This window comes from Guyanagaster necrorhizus (assembly GCF_019112545.1).
Source record: "Guyanagaster necrorhizus MCA 3950 unplaced genomic scaffold BT62scaffold_85, whole genome shotgun sequence".
In the NCBI taxonomy this organism is placed as follows: Eukaryota; Fungi; Basidiomycota; class Agaricomycetes; order Agaricales; family Physalacriaceae; genus Guyanagaster; species Guyanagaster necrorhizus.
The window spans coordinates 19,277-44,367 of record NW_025064964.1 but is presented as its reverse complement, the minus strand read 5'-3'; the positions used below and the strand labels follow the sequence as shown (position 1 = coordinate 44,367).

Genomic DNA, 25,091 nt, shown 5'->3' with positions numbered 1-25,091 from the left:
TGGATGAACTTTTGTGGCCCCTGGAGTTTGTCAAGCCATTCCAGGGCCCAGCACTGTTCTGCCCTTTTCATCTCTTCTATCATTTTGTTGATCACTTCTTCAATTCTAGTCCAATGGACCCAATTCTTTAGCATGGCTCTTGCTGCTGCTTCACTTTTGGCATCCTTGATTGCCCTCCAAGTCCATTCCATGTCAAATGGCTTTAGCCAAGTAGTGGGGCTCTCTGCCCCTGTTCAGCCTGAAGGCATTTGAGTCTTATTGTGCGATTCTTTGGTGTGCATTTCAATAGTTCATGGTATATTTGAATGCATAGTAGGCATAGAGGTAGCTACAGAGATACTATTAGTCCAACTAGCAGCTGGGGATTGCACACCATGAAGTCCTTTGGCCAGTTCAGTGGAATCACTCACTGACTGGCCCCATCTTTTACTTCCTCCACTTTGGTTTCCATGCTGAGTTCTTCTTCCTCCTTTTGTAAATCAGCAATCTGCACACAAATGTCTTCCCAGATTCGTTTTTTCTTTGGGCAGTCTTTGGCCATATGACCCTTTTGTCTGCAGTTAAAACACTTTCCTTCTTTCTTCATGCAGTCAATGTCCATTGGTTTTCCTGCCCTGATGTATGTTGTTCCAGTCCTGGTTTTCTGAGTGCCATAGTTCAGAGCCATAGAGAGTCCCAGTGATTTCCCAGCAGTTGTCCCCAAATTTTTACTTGGGGTTGGCAGTGTCAACTTCTTGGGGTATTCTTGCAGGGTCATGGCTTCCACTTTCTGCCTTTGTCATTCCTTGTACATCTTGATGATCTGTTCCTTCCATTCATCATACCCATTTGGCATCAGGACTCTGACATCAATCACTGAGATCATCATGATGTATGAAAGAGAGACTCCTCGCTTGAGGGCCTTGACCATCCTTCCATCATTTGCTATGTCCTCCCTAATTCTGGTGAGCTTGGTGAGTCATTCCAGCTCATCAAAATAGTTGGTGGTGGCCTTGTCTCCCATCTTGTATTCCTTGATCTTTTGTTTATGTACCTCTTGTACCGCTAGGTCAATGAACTTGTCATGCAGTATTTGTTTAAACACTGGCCATGAGGGGTATCGATAGTGCTCCTGAGTTGATGATTGGAAGTTGGGGGAAATGAGGATCCACCAATTCTTAGCCTTCTCTTCAAGGTAAGAGGCCACAAAGGCAACCTTGTTCATATTGGTCCCCAGGTACCCAATGTAGACCTCAAAGTATTGTTCACAGTCGATGAGGAATCAGTTGATATCATCAGACACCCCTTTGAAGGGATGAGGCTTTTGTAAAAGATCTAGATAGCATTGGAGGACAGCCACATCATGGGGTAATGCACCCATCAGGTTGGGCCAATCAGAGAATGGGGGTTGGTGCCACTTGTGCAGAGGTCCAGGGATGGAATGGAGTGAATTATCATCAGCAATGGGGCTCCCATAGAGTGGTTCTTCCTTTTGGACAATGACTCTGTCTCGAATCGTGAAACCTAATTGCACTGCTTCTGGGTCATCTTGGACCAGTTCCTTCCCTGGGTTACTTCCTGTTGCCTCATCTGATGGAGACTGTGCCCCCAAAAGTCTGCTTCTCTTGCCAGTCCAGGGGTTTTGGTAGCTGGTTGGCCTTTCTTTTAGTATCAGCTGTGACCATGACAGCTGAGTTGCCATTGATTGGAGCAAAGGGGTTGGGTATGAAAGAATGCTTTGGATGAATGGAGCCATGTATACAGCTCATTTCAGGATTATGGGTGGGGACATCGGCATTGGATGCATGGGTACTGATACCTGGTATGCCAGTGGTCTTTGAACTTGGTCTTTGGGATGTCTCTTATTATATTGGGTTGCAGCATAGTCTGTTGCTGCATACCTTAATATTTCTGTTTGTTCGTCAGTTGTAGAATGGAGATATAATTGTCCTAATTGCGATGCTGCCCAAGCAGCATCATGCCATAAAAAGTTTACTCCCCACAGGTAGTACTCCTGATACTCCTGCATTCTTGCTCTCTTTATCTCCTGCTCCAGCTCTTCTTTGTCTGTTGTTTCATACATGAATCCCCTCTCAGGGCAGGGTGGGTCACTACTTTCAGTTTCCTCCACATCCTTGTCATCCCCTTCCTCCTCGAAGAGGGAAGTGGCAGGTGGGTCATAGTAACTCTCAGCCTTCCCTAACTGTATCATCACCTCACTGCCCTGGCTGGGTGCTCAGACCAGTGGTTGCAGGATCTGGTGTATTGTCATAGGCAGCAGCAGGCTGGCTTCCAATGTTGGAGTCATACTGGTTCCCTCCAGTTGCTCTTGCCACCTCCACTCGCTCACGATAGAGGTGGACATTCTGTCAGTAGTCATTGTCAATAAGCTGTCCAATGACCCTACTTCTGAGAAATCCTCAGAGTGCACAGGTGGGGATATGGGTATTGCCAGGGACTCAGAGTCTATAATGTCTGAGGACAGACTCATCACTCCCAAATGTGGAGTCAGCACTGGGGGTTTGTTAGGAAGGAGAATATTGTGGGGTTGGAGGTCTGTGTCCTCTCCTGGTGTGGATACCATCAGCCTAGTACTTGGGAGTTCTGCTTCATGAAGTGCTGGATTCTCTGAAGATGGGGGTGGAGAGAGAGGGGTTGGCCTGGACTGGAGCAAGTATGTTGGCAACTTCTGGTTGGAGCCCATACCAGTTGGAGACATCAGCTCTGGCCAACTGGTTTCTTTCCACTTTCTGCTGTCAGACTCAATTCTGCTTGTCATACTCAGCAGCTGCTCTCCTCTGAGACTCCTCCACTGTGATTCTGCCTTCAGACTTGTGGCATACTGGCTGCAGCTCATTCCACTGCCTATGCCCTTCTTGTCAGATGGCTTCATCATAGTCAAAGGGGATGGTGAAGTCTCAGATTGGGAAGTACTGATGTATGGCTTCTTCCTATTGTTCTCATCCTCTTTGTTCATCAGTAGGCTGATTGTCGATGTTTTCCCCCACTCAGGTGCTGATGGCTGCAGGGGAATGGGAGCCATCAGGCTGGCTGCCAAGTGTTAGTGCATGGGATCTTGAAGCCATCTGAGGGGCATCAAGAGAGTCACAGGCATGGTTGGCAATCCCATGGGTCTGGGAGGCAGAAGAGGAGGAGGGGGACTGCTGAAAGAAGTTCTCTGAGAGGTCCTGTGCCTCAGGGGGGTTTCCTGATACAAGGATTCCATACCTTCTTGGAATGCTATGGTCCTGGTCTCTGGATCAAGGGGAGTACTATCTTCTCTCTTCTTCTTGACCATTCTCCTAATGTGTGCCACTAGGCCTGGCTTCTGAGGGCTGGTAGGTCATTCATTGGGATTCAGGGATGTCATGGAGAGGGATGTTGGAGGTTACATTTTATAGAATATGCTGAATGTTCCAAAATTCTTGGTAGTGTCTGATAGCCCAGGCAGTAATGGAATGGAGTCCTCGGCACAGCTGGATGATCACCAATAAACTAATCAGTGTTCTGATGATGGAGGAAAGGAGTTCAAAGAACTCGTGGTCAAAGTTTGAGTTGTCATTGCTAGAAGGAGGCATTTGGTTTCTCAGCACAATTGGGCTTGAGAAAGGGAAGTAGACAGCTTCAAGCTAATTGTTAGATCCAGGTGTCATATGAGCTAAACCACATGATAAACAGAAGCTACCTCACACTTTGGGTAGTTGTCTGAGTTCACTCAATGTGGTCCTGCACTGATGTGTCACAAGGCCAAAGGTTGGCTCAAGGATAAAATAGTATGAATAAACTTTAGCTTGAAGCTGGGGTTTACCAGCAACAGTGAGCCTCCTTAAATACAGTACATGGTCCACTATTAATACTTCATACTTATTGTGCATTTCTCTGTCCTGGGTGCCCATTGTCCTTAAGCATTGTTACCATATATAAAAGGCTGATTGTGCATTTGTCATTAGACATCAGTTGCATCGAAGAACTATGACAAAGTTGGCCTATTGTGATGACTAAGCCATTCCCATAGTTCTAAGCACTCATTCTTGATGCCTTGACTAAGCATAATTAGGGGTTTAAAAGGGTAGAAGAAGGAAAATCGTAACAATAACACTCTGCTGTAACTGTTTTCACCTTGTGCACATGCAAGACCTCTTCATTGGGATTGCTATATCCAGAGACCACACCAATAAAACTATCTCACTCTCCAAGACTGCCCTTATTGACAGAATCACCTCTCAATATGGTCAAAAGAATGCTCATCCCATCACAACTCCCATGGACCCAGGTCTGAAACTCTATTGCCATGATCTCTCTCAATTATCTGCAAAGGATCAAACTACCCTAAGAAACTACTCTATCATTCACTTGTGGAATCTCTTATCTACCTTACAATTGGAACTAGATCAGACATTGCATATGCAGTCCAACAATTGTCACACTTTCTTGATTGCTTCACCTTCATCCATTGGAATGCTGCTATAAGTATAGTCCAATAACTAAAAGGCACCAGACACTTGAGCTTACATCTTAGAGGTCAATCTGACATCAAGCTCATGAGTTAGACTGACTCAGATTGTACACATTGTTTGGATATGCAGTATAGTATTAGTGACTACTGTTTCTCATTAGGCTCTGGACTCATATCTTGGATGCAAAGCAACAACTGATGGTTGCAGTATCCTCATGTGAATCTGAGTATGTTATAGCATGCAAAGTGACTAAGGAAGCAGTATAGATTTGGTTATTACTCCTAGGACTGGGCTTTCAGCAATATAACACCACAATAATTAACTGTGATAATAACAGTGCTATCAGCCTTTTGGAGGACCCATTGTTACATGCACAAGTAAAACATATTGATATAAAGTATCATTTCATCTGAGAGCACATTGAGAACAAAGAGATCTCACTTGACTACATTAACACCAAGAACAACATAGCAGGCTATTTCACTAAAGCCTTACAACCTGCACAGTTCACTCACCTATGAGGATTTATGGATCTCTCATAGACAAGGAGGTCAGGAGGAGTTCTTGGTGAGGAGGAGTATTGGTACACACAATGTAAATGCATCACCAAAAACTCCAATATTCTTTCACCATTGTTCATGCTATTTTTCTTACTATTGTTCTTGACTTGTTGTACTTATTTTAGATAATAAAGCAACAGTGCCACTCAGACCTCTATGGTATATAAGTAGAATATTTTTGCTATGCTGCCTCAGTTTGCCTGCAACACTTTATCATAAAATGAGATTGTTATCTTATAGATTCCATATACCTATAGAGCTCAGATTCTAAAACAAATGGGCACAGTCATTGTCATTAAAACAATGAGTAGTAGACAAGGAAACAGGACAATAGCCATCTGTAGAGTGAAGGGCTTACAGACAGTATTTATGACAGTAGCTTACAGTGATGTATCTCAGTCTTGAGCTAAGATTTAATACACCTACTAAACTCTCTGACTACTTGGTGTGGTTACCTCTGCCATTCTGGAAGACATAATCTACCAATCTTGTGAACTTATTTCCCTCATCACCATTGCCTACCTCATCATTCTTATCATTTTGTAGCCATACAGAAGCAGACCTTGGTGAAAGTAATGCCAGATATTTATAGGTGTTTGGTAGTAGCATAACAGTTTCACAATGGGCTGAGGCTAATATTCCTTCTATAGTCCACAGTATTTGATCTTACTTTGATAATACTTGGTATGCAGACTCTGAATAATTGAAAATTGTATTCTTACTTGAAATTGCATTTTCTTATTTATGAAGCTAGAAAATTGATCCTTTCAGGATCCCTTTGTGTTGATATTTGGACTGTATTCAGAGTATATGCTTGTAAAACCTTTAGTCTTTGGGTTATAAACTCCTGAGGAGTTTTTCCATTGACTTTTTATATTTATACTAGACTACACCTTTTCTAGTAATTTCTACCTAATTCCTTCAATTTCTCTCAGATTTATTCCTTACTCATCATGCCAGAATGCCTGATAGCTCAAATTCTCTTGCAGATTCTAACACTTTATACAGATGTCAAACTGACCTGTCTGACAAGAGCTGAATATAGTTAGTGCACTTTGCTGTGTAAGCACAGCTGGATAATTTAAACATCTTTAGTCCTTGGCAGAGTAGAATCTAGTGCAAATAAAACTGGTTCTCCCAGGTCAGATGCCACTGATAACAATATCATAGCTGATGGTCAATTTCTTTTTAAGCTTGTAATACACAATGTAACAAGTGGAGAATAGAGATATTAATATGTGGCATAGATCCATATATCATGCTATTACATTTGTCATCCAGGATTGTGCATTCTCCATTGAAATGAAACTACTGTGACAACCCCATGAATATAATTCCAAGATCAATGGAGACCCCCTTACTAATTATCCATCTTCATGTCTCTGGTTCTTAAAAGTCATTGTTAACCCTTTGAAATCCTCCTTCAAAAACTTTGTCCTTATCCACTCAAACATGTCCAACCTGACTTCCAAATTCTGTAGATGGCCCTTCCTCTTCTCAATCATCCTTATCATCTCCTCTGTTCTGATTAGATGAGGATGCATAAATCCTTTAGATGAGATTGTAAATGCAATTTGAGAGCATCCTAATGGCCTTGCTCTGATGATCATATGTGAGCAAACAATGAGACATGAGAAAAGTTTGGCAAAAGTAACAATGTTGATGGTGTCAGTGAAAATGGTGGTACTTAGATTCTTGGAGAAGAAGGGGTCTAGGATCTGGATGTAACTTGTGATATAGCTTTGAGGAGTGAATCATGGGGAAGGCTATCTTCATAAGGGTGACTAAGACTTTGGCAGAGGCATGAAGTCCCAAGAGGTTGTTGGTTATGCTTGGAATGAGAGGGTTTTTATGGCAATCAAAGTCTATATAATTAATCTGAAGAGAGGTGAGGTGGTTATGAAATCATTGACAAGAGTTAGAACTTTTCTGGATTTGGCAATCATGCATTCAAGGTGGCAGAGAGGAGAGAAATGAGATGAAATGGACATCTAGAAGTTTACCTAAGATGGGGCTGTGAATACCTGGTATGTGGATAGAGAAATGATAATTCTGATGAAACATATAACTTGAGTTTAGCTGGAAAGTCTTTTTCAATGACCTGGTCAAAATTAACCTTCAGGGAGTGCCATCCATTCTAGTGCAGGATAAGCTGATTCATTATGGACTCGATATCACAGCCATTTTGGCCAATGATCAGGGCTATGTCCATATCTTTCTATGAGATGCATACATCTATATTAGTCCAAGGCTCGATGTCATGGAGTTCAGGGTGAAGAAAGACAAAAGTGAGAGATGGAGGAAGCTACTCCTGGTGTAATTGAAGAGCCGAAAATTATCATGGAGCAATTTTATCTTTTATTTCTCTTTGATAAGAGATGATGTATGCCCATTTTCATCTTGTTTCCTCAGTATCTCAAATTCCGGTCGTCGGAGACTGGTTTTTGTCCGTTCATTTTGAGGAATGGACATATGGCAATTATTCCTAGTGATCCCCTACTCAAATTCGGAATATACACTAGCGTTTTGTTGGATTCAAAGATACATTTGTACCGCAGCTCAGAGAGTGCAAGTGCGGTGGCATTCCTCTTCCTCAATCTCTCCCAATCCAGAATTAAAAGAGTAGACCATCATTTATGTTCATTCTGTGTTATTGGCCGAACGCTGTATTGGCATGGCTGGAACGATTTTGCGCCTATGCCCATTTAGGATGGATAGACGAGACGATTCCTGCCCTACATATACCCTTAGGTTAAGCTCTATATTTCCTTCCTTCTCGTTTAGTTGTGCTAATCCCTGTCTCCCGGACCAGAAATCCGCCTCACTCAAATACTTTTGTAGCAAATAGCGCTACCGGTTTTTTCAAAACACGATCTATCTTCAAGGTCGTTGCCATGACCGTTCCCTGCATAAGGTAATTAATCTCTTTGTGAAAATACCGGAAACCGTCGGCAACCTTTACCATCGGTCATTCCACACGTATACACATTCCACACGTACACATTACCGATTATTTACCGCCGTCTCACCGGCAGACTTGTCATTCCCTGCAATACACGAGGAAGTATCGCTACTGATGCGAATGACAAAAGAGGCACAGGAAGCTATCTCATCTCGAGCATGGTTTTGTACTATTAGATGGTCACAGCATATATAGCAAAATGTTCAGGCACGGGCGGCCTAAGACATACAAAATAAATATACTAGAGAAATTTCAAGAAGCTGCTAGGGCATGTGTTTCAGCATGCTGAAGAGAGGGAGCACAAGCGGTAATAGCAATCCAAAGAAACTGTAGGAAATTAAGCAACGTTGAGAAGAAGAACTGGGTACAAAAGCGACGAGAGCAAAGCAATGATAACAAATTGAGAGACAATGGGAAGTAGAAAGATGCGTCGCGCAGGAATGTGTGATGTTGAGAATGAGACCTGATGACGAGACTATGATAAGCGACAGCAAAGAAGGGAACGATAAAACACGGACACGGATCCTATTCGCATTTATTTGAAGGGGCATCCGGGTGCGTGGGATCCCCTCCATCCGCAATGGCAGCATTGAGGCTCTCTGACATTTCCATGCATGATTATCGGTGCGTTCAACGATGGTGACTTCGAGCTTGCGCAGGACAGATCGCGACTGCGTGGGTCGCAAACATGGTCGAAGGACGTCGAGGAGAATGATGATGAGATGCACATGGTGACTGAAAGTACGAGAACGAAGAGTGCAAGTCGTCTAGATACAGAGCAGGGCTTGAATCCTGAACGGTTAGGCGAAAGATTCCTGCCTTATATCGGGTCCTAAGGTGGTATCCAGATTTAGCACTGGTACCCAAAAAATACGACATATCGCACCTGACAGAACATATGGAGCCACCTACCGACGCGTTGAAGAGCTGATACGCATGGATAACAAACCGTTTAAGATGACAAAGTGCTTAAACTGTAATAAAGAAGAGCGGTGATCTATGTCCCGGCCAAGAACGCCCAAGCCTGACATAATTGCACAATGAGAAGAAAGGTATCCGGCCTCGACCCTCAATCCTGGATCTGGGGCGGAATGACCATATTTCCAGTTGATTGAATCCATGATCCATGAATACGCGGCCGATAAGAGGTCCTACATGATTCGACATGAACAAAGACAATAAAAACTGGAGTGGAACAAAATTAAGAGAGTACTTGGACGGTTGAAAGCCAAGGATGATCAGTGATTACAGGTCAAGCAAAGCAACGAGACGGGCCGTATTCGTCAGCTCGATTCTCGAATAGCCTGCCGTCGGCGTCGGATGTGGCGTTAGCATTTCTACCGAGCCTCCGGCGGTGATGGTAACCGAAGCCGCCACGGCGGCATTCGGGGTCATGTAGACATTCCGAAAGCACGTGGTATTGCAAATCCAATTTTCGTTGCCACTTTCCCTTCTTCCTCATGGGAAACGGCACTGCCACATCATTCGCATTAATTTTGAGATGCCAGTGAATCCAGCGTGCTCGTGCGTTATGTCCGAGATCGACGAGATTTTAACTCGAGTCGAAAAAGAATATTTTTGAAGCGCTAATCCCCTTGGCCACTGATTTGTATTACGCGATTCCAATAGTGCAATTTGCTATCGGTAGCGGTCCTTCGCACATTAGCCTCAGTCATATATGTGTTTATTTCAGGGTACTTACTTATCACATGGGAGTGACTTGGCTTCGGGCTTTCGCCAAACCCTTTGAATGGCTAAATTCAATGGCATCAGACACGAGGGCAAGACTGCGGACCTTCGTAATAGCAGTAAGTTAGAGAAGTAGAGTCTCCGTGTTTCATGTACTGAGCTTCTCCAGTTACGACACCGTGCATCGCATTCTTCTTAAACGTAAAGCACTCATATCTTTCCATAAACAAATTCGTCCTTGAACTGCGGGGCGCCGGGAGGCGAAGATTGCATGCTGGAAGTCAGGTGCGATTAAACGACCACACTTTGGGTGTAGTATCATTAGCGGAAATCATAACTGTAAAGCAGGCCGCTCAACCATGAAGATCGTGTGAGCCTGATGCACTTTGCCTATTTGACGGAATCCGAGTCATGGATGAGAATTTCCATAGATTTGCAGGTCAGCAAATAACTTGAAGCTCTGGACCTACTCGAGAATGATCGACCTAATTTCTCAGCATTTTAACACAGTTCAGCATATCACATGTGTCTGTATCTCATCACCTTGGGGACTGGACTCTGAGTATATTGCAAAAGTGCTGCGACCGTTATCACGAAGGCGCTGTGAGATACGTCTTGGTCGTGTTTCTGAAATGTATGATATCATTATATCCATCATACCTGAGTTGCATGGGAAGCACGACACCTGAATTGGTGTCGATAGCCATTTCCAGACTTTCGTTTGGCTTCCATCATGTCCTTCCTATGTTCGAGAAAATAATCACGTAAATAGTCTCTCCTGGAGAGCCTTTTTTGCTTCCTGATTACAGCGATGTACAGGGCTTGGCTCAAGCCAGGAACACCGGCCACAACTGTCCCTCACTAAGTTTTGGCTTGGGCTTTATCTTTCTAGAGCTCGGGTCCTAGAAAGCCAAGCACGAGCCAGGTCCTGTATAACACTATTCCGAAAAGCCTAACTGAATGTAATAGAGCGAGGTTATTTCTGTTCCAGTTGCTAGAACCATTCGGATTTGGGCGCCGTTTTCTATGCCGCTGAGAGACGCGAAAGCAAACTAGAGACTGATGCTGCGCCTACTCTCCATATCTCTAAATCTCTGGTCTTGACGAATTCCAACTCGAATCTTGATATTTCCATTCTTTCACTTCGGGTGGGGTTTCTCCTTGTTCTTGTTTCATGCGTAATCTGGGATAGTTGAATGGTTGAATGTGACATATGACTCACATTTTACATGAATTGGTAGTTCCTTTTCTGATTGACAGCCTGACGTATTTTGGGGATTCCGTCCAATAGGACTCCCATATGGACTTTAACTTCCGGTCCAGGGATCGATAGCATCCCATCAGATTCATATGCAAATAAACTTTGAGTCATTGGCAACCGGGTACCAGCCTCGTATATACCGGTAATAAATTCACATGTTTCTTTCTTATTGATTTCTCGAACAACTGTGCTTTTCTCTAGCCTAGATTTTCTGTAGGTATGGAAAACGAAAGGGAGAAATAGGCGCAGTGAGATGAATTGTACAGGAGAGGATGTCGTTAAGTAGATTGCCGTTCCAAACGAAAGCGTATTCATATCCTGCCCGGGGGTATAACCCTCTATGTAAGCTGTGCAAAGATATTTCGAAGTCGATATGACTGAGGCGAAAAACTTCCCTTCAACTGGATATAAGGTTATTGACGATCCAAGACCAGCATTGTCGTATGAAATGCAGGGAAAAGCCCGATCCATTTCGTCTGTAGTTAAAGAAGCACCTTTCAGAATATAAACCATCGAAGAGACGAGCGATGGCGTTTTATTGAAAAACTGATCAAAAGCTTAGTCACCTAAAACACATTTCAAAAAATGGTGGCCACTTAGTCGTACTCCCAGCTCATCTCATGGCGAACATCTACCAAACAAATGGACAAATAATTCGACCACCATAGCAATGGGTTGGACAGTCAGTAAAATCAACGTCGAAACATCCACATTTGAATTTCATGTGGCTAATTTGGATGTCAGAAGGATTTGGGCTTGTGGTATCAAAACGTTGGCTCTGCGCGATAATATAGAGAACATGGTTTAACTCTAAAGCATGCACCGAGATGCGAAGTGACGAACCGGGACTGCCTCTCAGCGATCAAAGCTCCCAAAAGGAAGTATAGCGGCTGCGCATCTCCCCAGAATGCCAGAAGAGTCGTTCGCAGGAATGCTATGGGGACAGGGGAGGAAATATTAGGTCTAAATATCCTACGACAATCATGGAGGGGGACTGACACTACGGAAGAATGAATATATCAGGCAAGTCTAGCAGCACGAAAATGCCCACACCTCATATCAAAATTGATTCGTTGATGGGTTTTCACCCATGGCTTAGGTCAACAGGGATTCAGCTATAGGAGACCAGAAACAATCTGTCGGCTATCTGTCCTTTAGGCGTTGAATTCTCTATGCTACAGCTAGAAGTTATAGATATAACAATTTCTCTGTACTCGCTTTATAATGCATGGAATATTCATGATTCACATTGGCTCAGAAACTGTTGCGGACATGCAGAATTTCTCCAATTGGGAGTTATGGGCGTAATAGCTTCTACATGCCATCCTTGCCCGCATTTACAGGGTTGTCTGGACCTCAGAACAATCATGTCTTAACTCGTATCTCTCATACATGGCACAATGCATACATCCGTTTAGCTGGAATAAAATTTCTCCTCGAATTAGAACTACAAGTGAGTACCGATGCTAAGCGTGTCGCATGCGAAGGAACGCTCCGTAAAATACTGTGAATGGTCTGAACCTTTCATTCATATTCTGTAAAGAGATATGCTGCTGCGGGGGAACTATTACTTCAGAAGCTGGGATATATCAAGTACGTTCCTTTGCGAAATGACCTATGCATTTCTTCTCTTGCATGGATCGAGAAGAAAAAGAAAATTTTCTAGTGCTTAAATTTCTGATATGAGGGATTGAACCTCGAGCTACCACACAGGTATATCACGTATTTAAACGAAATGCGGCCATGTTAGCAGCTACGCCATATCCGATTACCGCTGGGTTCTATGAATTTAGTTAAATGTGAGCAGAGACTGTTTCGTTTGGTAGACGGTAAAGTGTAAAAAATAGCCATACTTCACAAATATCAACTCGGAACATGTTCAGGGTCTGCACATTCACTGTATCTATGCGCAAACCTACACCGTTAAGGTTGTTTCGAGGGCTACTATTTCCATTCAGCAACATTCTTCTTCAGTCTTCTAGCCTGTCACAGCTGTTACGAATCCAGAAACAAGAAATGAATCTGAATCTAGATGTTAATAGTTCATGGCCAGAAAGGGGGGTGGGTGTATGAAATTCATTCATCGTAACTTGGTCGCTTCAGATGCTGAAATGATTGGGCCCAATAGCGAGAGAGAAGGATTCATAAACAATACATCAGATGTTTCAGCCAGGTTACGATTGCTAGTGGGATAAAGCAAGTTGTATTAGATTAAGGAGGTCGACATCTCTTGACGGTCCAAAGGCAGCTTCTTCACGGAAAATGTAGGAGAATAGGTCGAATAGCGGCGAAAGAAGCGCATTTCAGTGTCGAGTCGGAACCATCAGAAGGTTGCCGTATTTGTATTGAAAAAGAATGCCCCACAAACTCGGTGAGATGAAACGCATTTCGGAAACTAGTAGCCACTAGTTCATACGCCCGGTTCATCTCATGGGCTTACGTTTGGAATCAACAGGCAATTTCACCACAACAGCAAAGGGTCATTGAGAGCCTGTAAAAGTGGAATCGAAATGTCCGCCTTTAAATCTCATGCGGCGACTTGGCATGTCTACTGAGAGTCAATTATGGTATTAAATCTCACCTGTGCAGAATAATATAGCCAACAGAGTTTACCGGTATCTCCAAAGTGTGCGTCAACTGTGTATCCACATACCGTTCTGAGTTCATAGAGCTGGGCATATCTGGGCTGCCGGAATATTCAGATCTAAAGATGTGTTAATTAGTCACTGAGAGAAACAAGATACGGAGTGATGCACCTGGACTGCCTCTGATCAATCAAAGCTCGCAAAAGAAAAGCGCAGTACCGCGACTTAGTAACATAGCGCCTAGGTAACTCTGGGTGTCATATCAGGTGGCTCCGCATCAGAAGCTTCCAATATCAGAGCTGCGAGAACGGATGAAGTGATACTCACACGAACATGCAAACACCCGGAGAAAGATGGAGTCAAAGTATGCTGGAATGTTTAAGGAGAACCCAATATCATGCAAAGGGGCGGAACTGAGGAAAACGGCCTTTTAATGGTGAATGAAACATTCATCCAAAGCAAATGATACACTCTGTCGAAGAATATGTCCTTCTTTGCGAGGCGGCGAACGAGGAAATTATTGCGGTCTATGCCGAATGGGTGGGAGGAGCAGGAAACAAGTGTTGCTGGATCGTACACGACAGCTGGTCCACAACTGATACGCGAAAGGTCACAGTATTCATTCCGACAACTCCGGAGTCATATGCTGTCTTTTCACATTTTGATTGGCTGAGTAGTGTGCTATTATGTAGCTGGCACCTCTCCTAGAGTAACATGTCTCAGAAACGCTATGCATATCGAAGGATCAACGAATTTCAGGCTGGTATCCGAGCAGTGCACTGCCGCAGAATCGTCGTCGAGAATGGACCAAGGTCATCTATTGAAGAAGGATTAAGTCCGATAAGCACCATGGCATGACAAGAGACGTACATCGCACCATCGTGGTTTGTGAACTGGATCTCATGCACGGCTTAGGTCGTCATGGAATCGTATCCTTAGTCCTAAGCCGAATGTAATGGTGTGAAAGCCGGACTAACACCATTAACCGCTGGGTTTGAAGAATTAAGCTCTGAAGTCGCGAGTTAGTAATTCCGCGTTTTCCCAGTGGCCAGAAGGTACTCACCTGAATCTTCTCCCACCAGCATTCAAATTGTTTCCAGCGACATCAGATCGGATGTGTGCCAAACGCGAGCGCCACATGATGGTTGACTCGTATAGAAGAGCAATGTGGCTGTGCAAGCAATCAGCGACGCGAATCTTAGTAGTGCTGAGGGTGTGAGAAGGGTGTCTTTGGCAAAGATGCATCAGCATATATGCAGTATTTTAAGTTCTTTCGCTGTAAATGACACTTGCATTTTTTCTATTACATCGCGCGGCCATAAAATGACTTCAGTCTCATTTGGTATTCAGATACGAGGAATAGGACTCGAGTCCGAAGTAGATGCTCCTTGGTACAAAGCGGAAAACAGGGGCCTGTATCTTGAAATTTTATTCCCAGAACGGTGCAGAAACAGGGAAGAGTGTGTGTCTATTATTGCAGCTGACATCAGTGAGGAAAGGTTGCAAGGAGTAGGTTCCGTAACCGGGCCGGTACCCCTTTTTTTTCGTAGTCCAGCCATCGTTCGGTTCATCCGATGGCGCTCCCACATGCATAGCCTAAACAACTGGTCAATCTCGCTTATAACGAAGAACCGCTTTTTGGACTAGCAGAAAGGAAGGAGAAAAAGTGTGCACCTGTTTGAGATTGAAAACGGTGCACTGGCTGGTTTGTTGATCAAAGTACGTCTGAGCCACCTTCCTTCACCTAGGTGGGTGGTCATGACGTTAGTTAAAATGACGACCTAGAATAACTACTTACCCAACTTCGCGTAACTGGTCTTTTGGGGCTGGATACTGGCTATGTAAAGGCTCCTCGTAACTCCTTCTCGCAATGGATCGATATTTCACTGGCTGGATGTCTTTTAACTCGCTGGGATCATATCATCTGTTCTGTACATTTGCATTCCCTCTTTGCCTCGCCCGACTCTTCCATCAACCACCCATGTAATTGTATATTACTGAGTACAATCCGGACCAAATACTCATGCATCTATAGAATCCAACTCGCAAACAAGCGTCAACACGTCCGTCCATCCATAATGTTCGCGGAGTAAATCCCTGGTACCAGTGTTCTGATTTGATATCAGGCAAGAACTGGCTCCAATTGTGACCGACTAGAATCGACACGGTGATAGCCTGATTGTGCGTCCTGTAAAAGAGCCGACCACCTGGCTATGGTATCCTCAGGGTGAGAAATCAGTGGGAAAAGGCTACAGCTGCGATAGACAAACTGAAATTGGGACCACGAGAAAGCGGGCAAAGACGGAAAACTGCCCTTGGCCTTTCCCTCGATGGTGATATCGTTCCTTGTTCAGCTTCTCGAGCTCTTCATCGTCGCTTTCTCGTGTCGTTTCATTTTCGTACCTGACGTATGTGCCTCTAGCAGGCCAGCATTACCACTCGAAAGATCCCCCGATGGACATGCAAGGCCGTCAGATCTATCGCTACGCCGTTGATGTTTGAGAATCTCCTCATCGATACACCAAACAAGAAAAACCCATCGAAATTCCTCAAAATTCTTTCCTCGAAGAAGGGATTTGCGAAATACGTGGTGCAGCACCTGCACCGCGTCTCGCTGACATTGCCAGGGAAAACTCTTCTAGGTGGGCGGAGGGAGAAGGAATATGAGAAGCGCCTCTTAGCTGCGATATCACATATGATATTGCTGAAGAGTATCTCGTCCTCAGATGTTCCGCTGCGAATAAGCGTATCGTAACTAATCCCGCCCTTCGGTCCTCCATCAGTCACATCATCACTTTCTCCCTCACGAGCTGGGATGGGAACCAGCCTACGGAAATCCCCGACTTAAACATTCAGCAGCTCCTCAGTTATTTTGGTACGGGGAATCTCGAGTACGCGAGGATCCTCGTCGGCCCGAGCACCCATCTCACCATGCTGAATATCCACTACTCCAACCACTCACATGGTCAAAGGAACCCCTCCACTCCTGTCATCTATGTTTTCTTCCACCGCTGTCGATCTTCCTGTCTCACGAGCCTATCTCTCACTGGAAATATCACAATAACTACGCAGGAAGTATAATTCCTTGTCCCTATCTTCCGCTGCCTCCAGTCTTTCTCGCTGAACCTGGACTTTATCCGGCCAGGATTCTGGATGAATTTGAAGCGTTACGGGGTCTTCATCCTGGAGAGGTTCTCGCTGACGATGTGGGAAATTGACGCTGCCATGTTTGATTATCTCTGTTCGCATATCGGACTAATAAATTTGTTCCTGAGGATTAAGGAAGGAAAGACGATCCAAGGGTAAATCGAGTTGTTAGGATGCATCGGACGACACTGTGCAATGTGGACATTGCGAAACCGAATTCACTAGATAGCTTTCACATTTGGGTGAGCCCTCGTCATTTCCGTTTGGTTGATATTTGCAGATTTGGACGATAGGCGTATTTCAAGACAGAAAGGTACTAATAGAGCATCTTTCATGTATGAAAACGATGTTCCGAACCCGCTTGTCCCTTTTCTTTATCTATATTCCGAGCTCTGTGTTTAAACTCGTCTGAATTATGATGAGTACACGAGAACTCGCTTTTCTAAGGGCCAGGAGGGTTGTCCGGATATCTGTGAATCATGGAAGGTGGTCTCAGCATGTACTGCCACTGTTCAGAAAAGCAGATCGTTCAAAAATGTAGGCAGACAAGAAATCGATAGTCACTAGTGAGTAGATCGGTATGTTTAGTAACGGGGGGTTGAAAGTATGACCGTCTCTTGTTCATTCTACTCCTCCTCTGTATGAGACTGTAGAGAATTGCTTTACATGCACCTTTGGTGGGCTGGGCTTCCATGACGTCCTCCTTGGACTAGCCGTGCTGAGCATATGCTCCAATACGCAGTGAATGAATAAAATCCGCTTCTGAGGTTTGAAATTGCACGGATATGGCATAATCCCCAATGTGAATGTCTGTGTGATAATTATCTGTGGGTTCAATCCCCAGTATCCGACTTAGGATCCTGAGAGTGATCATTTTGTCAACTTTATCCCCAGGTGGTAGTCCTATTTAATTATCCGTCGAGACTCGGCACTTACACCAGAGGTCCAGAGTACATATGTTCTTGCCGACTTCCGAGGTTTTCTTCAAGGAAAAACCGTCGATGACGCCAAGTCCACTTCCGTAAATTAGTTAAGAATTCCATGTCTTTTTTCTCTCAGGCTTGAACAAATTATCCCTCTCGACCTAGCTGGATCTGTGCTGAATGATCGCTGAGACCCTGAGGACGAGGCTGAAATGAGAAGTCCGGTAGACTGTTGTCCGACCGGCTGTCTAGGTCCGATTGTCCGGCTATAAAAAGTCAACCGAAAGTCTCCGTTCTCGTCAGCGCTGGTTAATCATACTATTATGTTTAAATATTGAAATAAGTAGAGAGCGCTGTATCAAATTTAACTCACACACCATGTCACCTGCCAGGAACCTTTGTTTAGCTCGGATGAAATAACATCACATGTTTAGTTGAGGTGACACCAGCGTGACAATCAGCCCACGATGAGCTACCTGCGTACCACAAGCTCTGCCAGCTCTGCCACTGTTCAGTGGTGTCATGATCTTGAACCAGAAGAAACAAATTCTGATGAGGGCTCTTCCTTGGCTACTCTCTCTTAGACCCGACTTGCAGCTCAGTCGCTCGCCGCCGCAAATCTGCTGGGACGCATAGTTACCTGGGCGAGCAACGAGATGACTTGCGTCGAGTTCTCCCACATCGTTTCGAAATCCACCAATCGGGACACTGTAAGTCACCTATTTTATGCAAAGTTTTCTCCTCTGTAAGGCACGTTATTAGTTGGACGAGCTCGAATACGCGTGGAACAAACCGCGCTTTACCTGCGACCTGGACTCGCCGAAGAACATACAGAGGGGTTTCTTATTCCTGTTTTGCTCTCGCCAGGCCCGCTCATTCTTCTTTCTAGTGACGGAGCCCGTACACATGTGGTTCGATGAGCCTTTCGAACGTAACATTGGAGGCGGCTGGTTCTGGCTTCCTCAAGATAGGCAACTGCTTGACAAGCCCTTTGAGATCTATGTCCATAACGCAGGATCGCCACTAAGGAACGTTCGTTACGATCCCATCACGGTATATCTGACCACTTTCTCCCCTTGCCATTCTATCTCATGAACTCTGTTGCAGGTCTACCTACCTCATTTTGTCATCTATGATACCGGACGTAAACTCGATGCGCTCTTTGGAGGACTCCGAACTCTGCTAGATTACAGGAAATTCTTCCGGTGCAGTGAGGATCACGGTATTGCGATGCTGCACACCCACGCGATCTACAGAGCCTCGATGTGCGTCGAATGAAGCCAGGAGTTTGTGCAGGTGGATCGTCTGCCGGAGCCGAGCGACGTTGGGCTCTCTCATCCTGGGCCGCAAGATGATACTGCAAGGGGTCATGAAGGCTCCCCATCTGAGATGTTGAAGACGTAGGGGCCTGTTCTTGATTTGACTGTAATTATCTATTGTAATGTTATTGAGTGTGTAGCACTACTGTACTACTTGTTAGCTTGTTAGCTTGTTTGTTAGGATTGACCACCTTTGGACGACCGAGGATTTCTTTAATCAACCAATTTTACTTTGAGGGCTCAACTGGACGCGGGTTATGCGGTGACCCACTTTCCATATTACAGAATAAGGTGACTCATGCGAGGTTTGCTGATATGGGCCTGACCTCCCTCGCGTCCTTGATTGCCAACCTAGTCAGTGAAGCGAACATAGGAATTTTCTTTACTGGGCACGGTGAAGACGCGCATGATGCAGACCCTTGACTGCATTGGGACGGCCCCGGATAACCGGCCAGACAAACATCCGCAACACGGAGCTGGACAACAAAACAACATACTGCTCTAGGAGCCTCGGCGGAAATTTACTTGACCTCTTGCCGTCACCATTGTCTATGTCTCTGACCGAATATCCTACGAGAGGTCGCCACTGGACCTACGGGTGCAAAAATTATATTTCCGCCCGGTTGGACACCGGAATGTCTTCCCCCTCCCTTTTTTTGCGGTATGTCATAGAATTATATTATCTGACAATCCTGTAGGCTGTCGTTGAAGCTGACAGTGGGACGCTGAAGGAGATCCGAGGAAAGCGTTTACGGAAGCCGATATGCCACGAGGCATCTGACGTTGACAGTGACGCACGGACCCTCGTGGCAAAGTATCACGTGACCCATATCCGAAAGGGTCCAGCCAATTCTTTCCTTCTTCATTCTGATCTTCCACCTCCGTGATTTTTTGTTCTTGACATCACGTCCGACAATGAGCAAGAAGGCTGCAAAAGTTCCCAAAACGTCCGGCTCTGCGAATATCTACGATTTTCGCGATATTGTGCTGGGAAAAGTACGCGGGTATCCGCCGTGGCCTGGGATGGTGCGTGTGGCTCGACATTGGCGATGGGGGGGCGCGCGTCTGGTGGCTGACAGGGCTGGATTGTCTAGGTAGTTGACCCAGGCGATGCACCGCAACAAGTCCTCGACGACCGACCCGCAGGCAAAAAATCCAATTTCTACCTTGTGCGATTTTTCCCTGCCGGCGACTTGTGCGTTCTCTTTCAGTTCTTGCCCCTGTTCTTTCTTCGCTGACTGTGGGAATACGCGTAGCTCCTGGCTAGCACCAAAGGACATCTCTAAACTCCAGCAACACGAAATCGAGGCGTATATCAACGAGCCGTTCAAAAAGTCCGGCGACCTCTTGACCGGCTATAAGGTTGCGCTGGATCCTTCTGATTGGGAGAAGCGGAAAGCGGAGCAAGCGGAAGCTGCTGCATCGGAAGAGGTCGCCGATGAGGTGGACCAGCTCGACAGCGAGAGTGAGGAAAAGCCGAAGAAGCGGAAGCGGGATGGTGAGGGCGGTGCCCCGGCGAGGAAGCGCAAGACGAGCACGACGGGCGACGCAAAGAAGAAGGCACCAGTCAAGGGCAAGAAAGGCGGGAAGAAGAAGGACAATGTCGAGAGCGAGGACGATGGCGAGGCTGATGAAGACGTCGGCACAAGCAAGAAGGGTACGAGTCCTCCGCCGGCGAAGAAAGCCAAGAAGGATAAAGACGAGCATGAGGAGGGTGCGTCGTTTCCTTGCGTTTCGACCGTTATCGCGATGGTATTGATGAAGTTTGCTTTTCAGGTGACCTGGCAAACGATCCCGAGGCCCACAAGGTCCGCGAGTGGCGGCACAGGTTGCAGAAAACGTTCTTGAGCAATAAGGGGGACCCAAAGGCAGAGGTGCGTCCTCTATACTTGACCGGTTTCACAATCGATTGACTTTTTTGCGCTAGGATATGCCGAATATGGACGAACTGTTCCGTACCGTCGAGGCGTACCAGTCCATCACTATTCACTACCTCACGGTGAGCCCGTTTTACCATCTTACATCTCTTTCGAGGGCAGTTTGGTCGGTCCACCAACGATTTTGTCCCTTTTCGGACCTCGTTTCTGGGTTTTCTTTCCGTGTTCCTCTGTTTTATCCCCCCATCTCTTCTCTTCACCTTCGCTATGGGCCTGCTCGTTTCCGGTCCTTTTGTTACATCCTTTGACTGCCTTTTCATCATTTTCCCTTCGTTTTTGTCATGTTTTGGGCGAACTTGCGCATTCATTTCCTTCGCCGTTCCTCTTTTACATTCATCTGGTCTTATCTGTCTTCTTTGAATCAACAACCATCATGCCGCTCTTCCTTGGCTTCCTAGAGGACATCTTTTGAAAGGACGGTGCTTCGTTTGCTACCTGAACTTTTTAAATTTCGTCGTATTTGTACTTTGATGTATGGACTCTTTCTTCTTTATCATTCCCCATTATCATATCAAGCCTGAGCAACCCTGTTGGGTCCTTGGCGTAGCGTCTCCTTGGGTTCCGCTCCCTATTTGACGTCACTCTCCCGGTTATCTTGTCTAGCTTTCAGTGTTCCTTGTGGGACCCCTTCATCTAATAGATGCGCTTCTCTTTCCATTCCCTGTACGGGCGATTCGTACTTTCGCTCGCTTTTCACATGGTCTCCTCCGCTCTCCGTTGTCATCCTCCTATATACCCCCTACTAACAGCCTTTTCTCCTCCAGTTCTCCAAGATCGGAAAGGTCATGCGCCACATTGCCGCCCTTGCTGAAGAAAAGATCCCAAATGATAACCAGTATAAGTTTCGCGCGCGTGCAAAAGCTCTTGTTGATCGATGGCAACAAGTTTTGAACGCAAACAAGAATGAGTCGACGAATGGCGTTGCGGAAGGAACGGCGAAGATGGATCTGAATGGCAATTCTAATGGAGGTAAGATGTCTTGCTCTGTAGTGAAGGGCGCTAATCGTTGGTTTTGTTTAGAAGATAGGAAGGAAGGTGGAGCACCGGAGACAGCGCCTGCGGTGGTGCCTCCTACCGAAGAACCCCTGAGCGCTCTCCCTGGACCAGACGGCGCCGGTGATATGTCGATGCTAGGCGATGTCACGATGTCGGAGGCTGCGGCGTGATATATGGGATGAATTTTGTAGGTCCTCCGGTTTCCAACGTTTGTCAATGACTGATGTTTAGGATGTACAGGAACGTTGTAGCATCTTTCCCTGCATTTCGGTGTTATAGGCTTTTTCCTTCGTCGTACTAAAATTGCTGTGTCACCCCTGCTTCTTCCCGTTTGTCTGTTGGCGCCTGCTACTATATTTGACTGTTGCTTATGCTAACGTATTTCTCCTCTTCGGATAGAGGAGGACTTTGTATTTTCCATACGGCAAATTGATGACTCTTGAACACCCTCAATGTCCTCCTCCCGAACATAACTCGAGTCACGAGTGTGACCAGCACTTGTCTTTTCTCCGCTAATGTCCGTCGGAACAATATTCCGATTCGCAGAATTGGGGACGGAGGAAGGGCATTAGACGGCCACGTGCCCCTGTTACCCGCTGTTCTCAATCTCGCGTTGAGAGTTGTTTTCCTCGCAGTCTAACCTTGACTTTGGTGTCGGCTATTTTTCATTGGCCGAGCAGGTGCAGCAACTACTGTGGCACTATATGACTTATTGCTGATGTGATGCAACTGCCCTTTTTCTTCTTCCACCACCAGCACATATTTCATTCTTGTCCCTTTCTGTCCCCTTGTCCTGGATTGTATTTGGTTTCTTCCTTCAATGTCTGCAGAATGGAGTCTGTCATCTTGGAAATCAAAATCAATTGCCCAGGTTCATGTTTTTTTTTTTTTGGTCTCCATTCTTCTGTTGACTGCCTTTCTCAGTACATGGACTGTGATGATCCTGATAAGCTGTCAAGGTATGGTCTGCATCTCACATTGAACCCCCATCTTCATACATTACAGTGTACTTTTGAAGCTGGAGCAATTACCTCCACTGGTGATGCTTGCTGAAGTGCATACTATGCTCTCCTAGCTGGATCCTAGTCTCATGTAACGGTAGATCAAACACCTCTGGTACCAACTGGGTCTTGTACAGTGGAATGATGTGTTCCTCTTGCATGCTGGCAATTGTGCAGAGAGTTTTGATGCCTGTACCCAGGTTACTCAACAGTTGATTCTCTTCTTGATCATGGTGCTTATTATACCAGTGTTTCAAAGTAAAACATCTCCACCAAGATCAGTCTGATCCTCATTTGGGGAGCACGTGTTCCGGTTGTATGTTGCGCTTTCGCGAGGCAGTAATTTATGTTTTGACTGAGTTCGGGGACAGGTGCGAATTGGGTGCATTGCAGGGCAGTATGCGAAACCGAAGAGTAGTCCGACTGAGATTGTTAATGGGAAAAAGGTCCTGAGCTTCAGGTAGGGAAGAGTATTACATGGAATGGGTGGGCCAGTTTAATTCCATTTTTTTTCCCCAGAGGGGATAATGTCAATGGGTGGGTGATCTTCTCAAAGACGCGATTGTGATCTTACCTTTCAGCAGACTGGATCCAAACGACCGCACTCCGGACCCACAGCGTCTCTTAAGGTGTGTTCTATTCTCGTCGATGCAATTTACCACTCATGCGGATCCCAGCGCTTATCTCCATTCGACCGCAACGCTGAACCATGTCCGTGGATTGCTCACCTCCGGATTCGCCTCGCTTCATCACCCGAGGGTCTGGTCTTCAATCATGTTAGATCGCCGGTACTCAGTAAACCCTTTCGCTACACCGTTGCGTTACGTTACTATGAACGTCCTCTAGGAAGGAATTCGAGTTCATCGTCGATGGACTTTCCGATGCGCTCGACTTCAGCTGGACGATCGGAGCAGAAAGATCGGCTCCGTTCGAGCAAGGAGGAGGGAGAGGAACCGTCGGCGAGGTCGACTTTTATACGAGGTGAACAAAAATTTCCCCCCCCTGTGCAAATTTTCTTAGTCGGTGCTGATATCGGTCAGCCACAAAGGTTTGATCCTCGACTATGAGGAAGCCTTGACTCGACCATCCCCGTCGGGCCACGGTTACTACAGGACTTCCGCTCACTTCCTTTGGATTGGGGATCGTACCAGACAGCTTGACGGCGCCTACGTTGAGTATTTTCGAGGGATTCGTAATCCGATTGGGATCAAAGTCGGGCCATCGATGGCTTATGGTGAGCTAGCAGTACTGCTTGATGGTAGGGGGGGGTCTTGGCCTCACTTCTGACGTTGGCTGCGGTTGATGGAAAACGCGGTAGTTGTCAATCCATCCAAGGAGCTCGGGAGGATAACCCTGATCTCGCGGTAGGGCGCGGATAACGTTAGCTTTGTATGAGTCTCTCCGTGTTCAGTTGTTTTACCCATTACAGAGCGATGCTCACCTACCAGGCCATATAGAGGCCGTGAAGCGGTCGGGCCATCCATTCGTCTGGATCTGCGATCCTATACATGGCAAGTACGGGTATCAGTCTCACAACCGGACAGCGTTTGCTCATCGATTACTATAGCACTCTCACATCACCGACAGGCTACAAGACCCGCCACTTCAGCGCCATCATTGGAGAGATCACATCCTGCTTGAGGATCCACACATCGTGCGGTAGCCGGCTAGGCAGTATCAGCCTCGAGTTCACTGGCGAACTGAACGATGAGGGGTTCAGCGTTACCGAGTGTCTCGGTGGGAGCATGGGGCTGAGTGAGGAGCAGCTCGGGCTGAGATACCAGGTTTGCTGATTCTTTGTTCGGCGGAATGGCCCCGGTCTAATCCATGATTATTCTACAGTCTTTCTGCGATCCTCGGTTGAATTTTGAGCAGAGTCTCGGTGACTTTGTCGGTCTTTTGGGGGCTCGCGTAGACGACTCAAATGGGTAATTTGTAAGACGGTGCATTTTTTCTGTCGAACCATTTCAAGAAGGTCGGAAGTGATTGTGATGTTATCTACTCTCAGAAGGCACCAGTCAAGGGTGAGAAAGGTGGGAAGAACAAGGACAATGTCGAGAGCGAGGACGATGGCGAGGCTGATGAAGACGTCGGCACAAGCAAGAAGGGCACGAGTCCACCAGCAGTGTAGAAGGCGCAGAGGGATAAAGACGGGTATGAGGAGGGTGCGTCATTTCCTTTGCGTTTCGGCTGTTATCGCGACGGTATTGATGAAGTTTGCTTTTCAGGCGACCTGGCAAACGATCCCGAGACCCACAAGGTCCGCGAGTGGCGG

The 25,091-nt window shown here is 45.9% G+C and overlaps 4 protein-coding genes across 4 annotated transcripts; all 4 read left to right on the top strand.

Annotated features, from left to right (window-relative positions):
• Positions 1 to 15,363: 15,363 nt before the first annotated feature.
• BT62DRAFT_1014238 (uncharacterized protein) lies at positions 15,364 to 16,799 on the top strand (the record flags this gene model as incomplete). The annotated part of the gene is made up of 7 exons (XM_043178182.1): positions 15,364 to 15,476; positions 15,529 to 15,573; positions 15,620 to 15,638; positions 15,691 to 15,876; positions 15,919 to 16,244; positions 16,304 to 16,568; positions 16,605 to 16,799. The coding sequence occupies 7 exons, from the start codon at positions 15,364 to 15,366 to the stop codon at positions 16,797 to 16,799; spliced, it is 1,149 nt and encodes a 382-aa protein (XP_043032724.1).
• A 1,208-nt stretch (positions 16,800 to 18,007) lies between these two features.
• BT62DRAFT_939196 (uncharacterized protein) lies at positions 18,008 to 19,137 on the top strand. The gene is made up of 3 exons (XM_043187676.1): positions 18,008 to 18,273; positions 18,326 to 18,616; positions 18,671 to 19,137. Exons 1-3 carry the CDS (start codon positions 18,220 to 18,222, stop codon positions 18,839 to 18,841), a joined length of 516 nt encoding a protein of 171 aa, XP_043032723.1. The 5' UTR covers positions 18,008 to 18,219; the 3' UTR covers positions 18,842 to 19,137.
• A 265-nt stretch (positions 19,138 to 19,402) lies between these two features.
• Positions 19,403 to 22,268, top strand: BT62DRAFT_939194 (uncharacterized protein). Its single transcript, XM_043187675.1, has 8 exons — positions 19,403 to 19,908; positions 19,977 to 20,077; positions 20,139 to 20,596; positions 20,659 to 20,756; positions 20,810 to 20,881; positions 21,584 to 21,788; positions 21,840 to 22,002; positions 22,056 to 22,268. Exons 1-7 carry the CDS (start codon positions 19,798 to 19,800, stop codon positions 21,983 to 21,985), a joined length of 1,191 nt encoding a protein of 396 aa, XP_043032722.1. The 5' UTR covers positions 19,403 to 19,797; the 3' UTR covers positions 21,986 to 22,002; positions 22,056 to 22,268.
• Positions 22,269 to 22,635: 367 nt separating this feature from the next.
• On the top strand, positions 22,636 to 24,947 carry BT62DRAFT_914324 (DAHP synthetase; the record flags this gene model as incomplete). The annotated part of the gene is made up of 15 exons (XM_043183905.1): positions 22,636 to 22,721; positions 22,821 to 22,869; positions 22,918 to 23,049; positions 23,094 to 23,132; positions 23,188 to 23,276; positions 23,336 to 23,353; positions 23,401 to 23,445; positions 23,494 to 23,592; positions 23,663 to 23,797; positions 23,857 to 24,074; positions 24,135 to 24,180; positions 24,248 to 24,331; positions 24,384 to 24,600; positions 24,659 to 24,698; positions 24,757 to 24,947. 15 exons carry the CDS (start codon positions 22,636 to 22,638, stop codon positions 24,945 to 24,947), a joined length of 1,488 nt encoding a protein of 495 aa, XP_043032721.1.
• Between the last annotated feature and the right edge of the window lie 144 nt (positions 24,948 to 25,091).

What these genes read in the sequence shown, in the direction of transcription:
- BT62DRAFT_939196 (XM_043187676.1), top strand. Translation starts at nt 18,220, where the DNA reads ATGACTTGCGTCGAGTTCTCCCACATCGTTTCGAAATCCACCAATCGG. An exon ending in AATCCACCAATCGGGACACT is followed by an intron (nt 18,274 to 18,325) that starts GTAAGTCACCTA and finishes GCACGTTATTAG; the next exon opens with TTGGACGAGCTCGAATACGC. An exon ending in TTCGTTACGATCCCATCACG is followed by an intron (nt 18,617 to 18,670) that starts GTATATCTGACC and finishes ACTCTGTTGCAG; the next exon opens with GTCTACCTACCTCATTTTGT.
- BT62DRAFT_939194 (XM_043187675.1), top strand. Translation starts at nt 19,798, where the DNA reads ATGAGCAAGAAGGCTGCAAAAGTTCCCAAAACGTCCGGCTCTGCGAAT. An exon ending in ATCCGCCGTGGCCTGGGATG is followed by an intron (nt 19,909 to 19,976) that starts GTGCGTGTGGCT and finishes TGGATTGTCTAG; the next exon opens with GTAGTTGACCCAGGCGATGC. An exon ending in TTTTTCCCTGCCGGCGACTT is followed by an intron (nt 20,078 to 20,138) that starts GTGCGTTCTCTT and finishes GAATACGCGTAG; the next exon opens with CTCCTGGCTAGCACCAAAGG.